The 6000-nt window shown below is 49.8% G+C and overlaps 1 protein-coding gene across 2 annotated transcripts in view; it reads left to right on the top strand.

Moving 5' to 3' along the window:
* The window catches only part of FXYD6 (FXYD domain containing ion transport regulator 6), a 55924-nt gene extending 53223 nt beyond the window's left edge, over window positions 1-2701 (top strand). For both annotated transcript variants that reach the window (XM_075604229.1, XM_075604228.1), the window contains exons 7-8: window positions 56-97; window positions 760-2701. In XM_075604229.1, the coding sequence (XP_075460344.1) occupies window positions 56-84 (29 nt within the window). In that variant the 3' untranslated portion in view covers window positions 85-97; window positions 760-2701. The remainder of the gene's footprint in view (window positions 1-55; window positions 98-759) is intronic.
* Window positions 2702-6000: the final 3299 nt, after the last annotated feature.

Raw genomic sequence — 6000 nt, forward strand, 5'->3', positions numbered from 1 at the left:
GAGCGACCCACTCATTTCTAACACTCACACTCACAATCTGTCCTTCTGTCCTTAGCTCCAGGGGCTCAGAAAGCAGAGAACTGAGGAGACAAAACTGGTGAGTGCGTAATATCAAGCAATATGGAGTGTTTAAAGGCAGGGGGGGGTTATATGGGGTAATAGGAGTTATAGGGAGGGGTTATATGGGGTAATAGGAGGAGTTATAGGGAGTGGTTATATGGGGTAATAGGAGGAGTTATCGGGAGCAGGAATATGGGGTAATAGGAGGAGTTATAGGGAGGGGTTATATGGGGTAATAGGAGGAGTTATAGGGAGCAGGTATATGGGGTAATTGGAGGAGTTATAGGGAGGAGGTATATGGGGTAATAGGATGTGTTATAGGGAGGAGGTATATGGGGTATTAGGAGGCGTTATAGGGAGGGGTTATATGGGGTATTAGGAGGTGTTATAGGGAGGGGTTATATGGGGTAATTGGAGGAGTTATAGGGAGGGGGTATATGGGGTAATAGGAGGAGTTATAGGGAGCGGTTATATGGGGTAATAGGAGGAGTTATAGGGAGGGGGTATTTGGAGTTATAGGGAGGGGGTATATGGAGTTATAGAGAGGGGGTATATGGGGTAATAGGATGTGTTATAGGGAGGTTATATGGGGTAGTAGGATGTGTTATAGGGAGGTTTTTTTTGGGTAGTAGGATGTGTTATATGGGGTAATAGGAGGTGTTATAGGGAGGTTATGTGACGGATTCTCTTCTCTCTCAGACTCTCGGGGACAGAGAACAAACTGCGCAAAAAAAGAAGTAGCCCGTCACCTGTATCTTCCCTCGTTTATCTGGGACAGACCCCACCCTGTGTGTACACGCCCCTCACCTCTAACTTCACGTGTCCCCACTCCACGTGTCCCATCCCTGCCCCGCCTCCCGTGTCCCCGGCTCATGCGTCCCGCCCCACGTGTTCCGCCTTCCGTGTCTCGCCCATGCCCCACCACCCATGTACTTGCCCCATGTGTCCCGCCCCTGCCCCGCGTGTCCCCGCCTCCCATGTCCCCGCGACTGCCCTACGTGCCCCTGACTCTGTGTCCCTGCCCCAGCCTCCCGTGTTCCTGACCCCTGCCTCACGTGTCCCCGCCCCTGCCCCTGCCCCACATTTCCCCGCTCCTGCCCCACGTGTCCCCGCCCCTGCCCCACGTGTCCCCGCCCCTGCCCCACGTGTCCCCGCCCCCGCCCCACGTTTCCCCACCCCTGCCCCACGTGTCCCCGGCCCACGTTTCCCCGCCCCTGCCCCACGTGTCCCCGCCCCTGCCCCACGTGTCCCCACCCCTGCCCCACGTGTCCCCACCCCCGCCCCTCGTGTCCCCGCCCCTGCCTCACCTGTCCCCGCCCCTGCCTCATGTGTCACCGCTTCTGCCTCACGTGTCCTCGCCCCTGCCTCACGTGTCCTCACCCCTTGCCTCACGTGTCCTCGCCCCTGCCTCACGTGTCCTCGCCCCTGCCTCACGTGTCCTCACCCCTTGCCTCACGTGTCCTCGCCCCTGCCTCACGTGTCCTCGCCCCTGCCTCACATGTCCCCGTCCCTGGCTAACGTGTCCCCGCCCCCTGCCTCACGTATCCCCGCCCCACATGTCCCCACTCCTACCTCCCACCTCCCGTGTCCCTGCCACGCGTGATACTGTCATTGTCGTAGTACTAGGTCCTGTGTCCTGTGGCCGTCGTGTGAATCCTGTTCACTCGTTCAGTGTTAGCACTTATATGGGGGGGGGGGGGGATGTCTCGTCAGGAGTCGGGCACCTTTCTCAGCAATTGAACATGCTGCATTGTAAAGCAGTACTGAGTACTGAGATCACGGAGTCCATCAGATCATTTGAATGCTTTCTACAGTTATTATTTCCTTCTTAATACTGTAACCCTCGGGGTCCATTCTGGGCTTTCAGGGGGGTGGAAAATAGTGTTTATTTCTATATTTTAGGAGGTTTCGCTTGGTTCCAATACGTTGCTTTTATGTTTGGGTTATATAAAAAATTATTGTGTTTGTCCCTTTTAAATCTTCTGTTTATAACCCCTTCAATGCTGGTGCATAAATAAGGTTATGTGTGTGTGTGTGTGTGTGTGTGTGTATATATATATATATATATATACACACACACTCACACACCGTTATCTGTGTCTATCGCTGAGGTAACGGCCCCACAGTTGGTTTTTGGCGTTAACTTCTGTTTTCGTTAAGGAGAAGAAGGTTTGGAAATATATAGTGAAATACTCCTCACTGCTATACAGTGCAGCAGGTTCATTTGCAGGGTTTGTTAACGCGTGTCCCGCATGCACAAGCCTGTCAGTAGGGTCCAGACTCGGGACACAGCGAATCCCATAATAAAGATGTTCTTGGATAATCCTGGTGCTGTTTTTTGTCCAGGAAGCTGCGTGTCCCCCCCCCCCCCCCCTGTCCGTGTTCTGTCAGTTTGTCCCCTGTACAGACGTGGCATGTTCTTACTTGGACACACACATGTACCCAGACCCCGTAGGAACCCCAGCTCCGGAGTATATACCGATCTCGCTGTGACCAGCCGGGCGTCCGGCCGCACGACTTTACTCATCTAACGTGACAGCTGATGTTTTTTTATTGTCTGCGTGTGTGTATATATATATATATATATAATATATATAGTGACGTCTAACCAGCGTAAAATAAACTCGTATTTCTAACCTCACCGTCTGCTCTGTACGTTCTGTTCGATGTCTCGCAGGAGCTGCGGTTATACTGTAACTCAGAGGTGCGCAAACTGGGGGGCCGCGCGAAGCCTCTGAAACCTCAACTTACCGGGGTTCAGCCGGCTTCTGGTCACGTCGTCGCGTCGTCATGACGTCACGTGACCCTAAGCATCATTTGACGCCGGAACACTGGAGAGGGGGGCGCGAGCGCTGGGACCGGCACACACGGGGGGGGGGAGGGGGGTGCTGCAAAAAACTTTGCGCATGCCTGGTGTAACTCATAGCCGCTGAAGTGGGAGAACTGGAAACCAAATGTCAGTATCCTCCTATTACCCCATATAACGCCACCTATTACCCCATATAATCTCTCTATAACTCCTCCTATTATCCCATATAACCGCTCCCTATAACTCCTCCTAGTACATACTCACAGGAGCCTGGAACATAGATAACATGCATACATTTCATCTGCTTCAGAGCAGATTAAATGTATTTACTTATCCATGTTCCGCGCTCTTGTGAGTATGATGACAGCTTTTCGAGACCTCAAGCTTTGAACTATTTCTGGACAAGATATGAGCGTAGTAAAAACACTGAATTATGGAAGTCCTTTGTAGCTATTCCTGTGTCTAAACCGGAAATAAAGTCTGTAACAATTCTCTTCAGACACGAGTCAGTCCCAATATCAGATATTCTGATATGGCTTGGCAGACAATGTGAAGTACTGGCTCCACCTACGAGAATTATGGATGAAGAGGACATCTGGATAGGAGGCTGGAAAGTACAAGTCAGACTTTGGCGACATGGCAATGTTACAAAACATCTGCCCCACTCTTTATTCATTGGAAGAGAAAAAGGAAACTGTTTTTACTATGGTCAGCCAACCTTGTGCCATAGATGTGGTTCAACCAGGCACTTAAGTATTTCCTGTGATGTTCTAAAATGCAACTTGTGCCAGTCTGTGGACCATGAGAGGGCAAGTTGTACAAAGATTAAATTAAATTTATGTGGTCAATTTGGACATTCCTATCGGAGTTGTGCAGAAGCATGGCACAATATTTCAGGAATATGGGAACAGGAAGTGGATTTTGAAGAAAATGAAGCACTTTATGATCGTGCCTTGAAAGTTGCTGACAGAATTTGTCCAGATCAGCCTGGGAAAGGAGTTTGCCCAGATCCACCTGCGGACGAAGTTTGCCCAGATCAACCTGCGGACGAAGTTTGCCCAGATCTACTGGTGGACGAAGAATTTACAGATTGCGTAGACATGGCCCAAGGAATATTAGAAGATCCCTTAGAGGGAGCCTCCTCAAACTCACTTCCAGAAGGAGAACAGTCTGGGAAAACAATGGTTGAACTTACCAAGACTGTAATCCTGGTGGGAAATAAAGAACAAGGCAGAATTGGATACAGCCTAAAAGAAGGAAGAATGTTACGGTAAAAAGACTTAGAGGGACTCTTCATCTTCCACCAGGTCGTGCTTCTAAGGTTCTTCAGGTGCCTGTAAAGAACCATTTTTCTGCTCTTAGGAAGGATTGGGGTTCAAGAGCTGAAGACCCTGATGACGTAGAGGAACTTTCCTTACTCGAAGAGGAGCATAATATGGACGTTTCCATAGTGACTGACTTGGACATGATTCCACCTTCGGTGGCCACTAAGAGGTTTGGATCATTGGAGGATAATGGGGGGAAAAAGAAGTAATATTGCTTTTTTGTGTGGCTAAAAACGTTTGTTTCTATAAGTGTCATGGAACAGGTATACCCCTATCTACACTTCTGTTTCACCCCCCCCCTGTTTCCTCGCAGCCCTACTTGTCAGCTTTTTAGTGCCAGCTGTATGTGTTTGGCTCTGCACACAAATACAGTGCCATTTCCCCTCACCCAGCAGCTTGCTGTATTTAAGATGCAACATTATTGATACATGTTGTAGATCCCCCAGACACTCCTGTGAGTTGTCATGGCAGCCCCAGCCTTTCTCTCTAATGGGCTAGTCTGCTTTCTCCCCCTCTGTTCTGCCCACAGATGGTCTGTCCCCAGACTATCTTACTGCCCAGCATACATTGCTTTTTCCTTTTCTACCATTGCTCTGGACTCGTGAGTACCTCTCTGTAACCCCTGTAATGGTGCTGCAGGATTATCTTTTCGCCTCCCTTTACTACTGAGCACACACAGAGATTTAGACCTACACCTCTACACAAGCAACTGTATTTACCTGCTTTCCCCAAAATAAAGTAAGAAAAGAAACAGACCTTGTCGTGCTTGGAAAAGAGGGCGAGTTGACACTATCTGAGCTAAGTCATCACCACGTGACCCTCTGGCTTCCAGAATAATAAGTGACCCTTTATAGGTAGCAGCTATTAATGTGGCATGTAAGAAGAAGAAGAAGTGGCAGAGCACAACCGGAAATATCCAAAAAATTAGGAGGAAAGTGCGTTATCCATAAAAAGACTTAATGGTCATGGTTAGAAAACTGGCAAGGCATTACCCTGCCACCATGTTTCGTGCTGCACTGAGCACTTTATCAAGGCCTACACATCCCATCACCACCAACATATTTATAAGAGGGTAATGAATTAGCTTACCAATCATACAGCGTAACTGGGATCCTCCCCGCGTCATACTGATCAGGTGTGGGGCTGGTGCACGCACCATGACCGCAAGCCCCGCCCCCTACACGAAATCCTGGGCTGACATAGAGTAGACGCCAGAGTGACACGCGCTTGCACCAACGATATGCACAGACGCGCGCATGTGCGGCACGACCCCCCCCCCCCCGCTCTACTGGCACGCTCCACGGCTTCCATGGCGGCGTTGCCAACAGTTGACACTGCGCGAGAGTGTGTCAGTCTGGCGTCTACTCTGTCGGCCCAGGATTGCGTGTAGGGGGCGGGGCTTGCAGTCGTGGTGCGCGCACCAGCCCCACACCTGATCAGTATGACATGGGGAGGATCCCAGTTACGCTGTATGATTGGTAAGTTAATTCATTACCCTCTTATAAATATGTTGGTGGTGATGGGATGTGTAGGCCTTGATAAAGTGCTCTGTGCAGCACGAAACATGGTGGCAGGGTAATGCCTTGCCATTTTTCTAACCATGACCATTAAGTCTTTTTATGGATAACGCACTTTCCTCCTAATTTTTTGGACATTTCCAGTTGTGCTCTGCCACTTTTTTTTCCCCCTATTTGCATCTCTATCTACACGGACGGAGTCACACCAAGATCGCCTGGAGCTTGGATCAACATGGGTGCTGCAGCAGACCAGTGAGTTTTTGCTTGCTACACGTTTATTGTTATTATA

Source organism: Ascaphus truei, chromosome 6, assembly GCF_040206685.1.
Source record: "Ascaphus truei isolate aAscTru1 chromosome 6, aAscTru1.hap1, whole genome shotgun sequence".
Taxonomy (NCBI): Eukaryota; Metazoa; Chordata; class Amphibia; order Anura; family Ascaphidae; genus Ascaphus; species Ascaphus truei.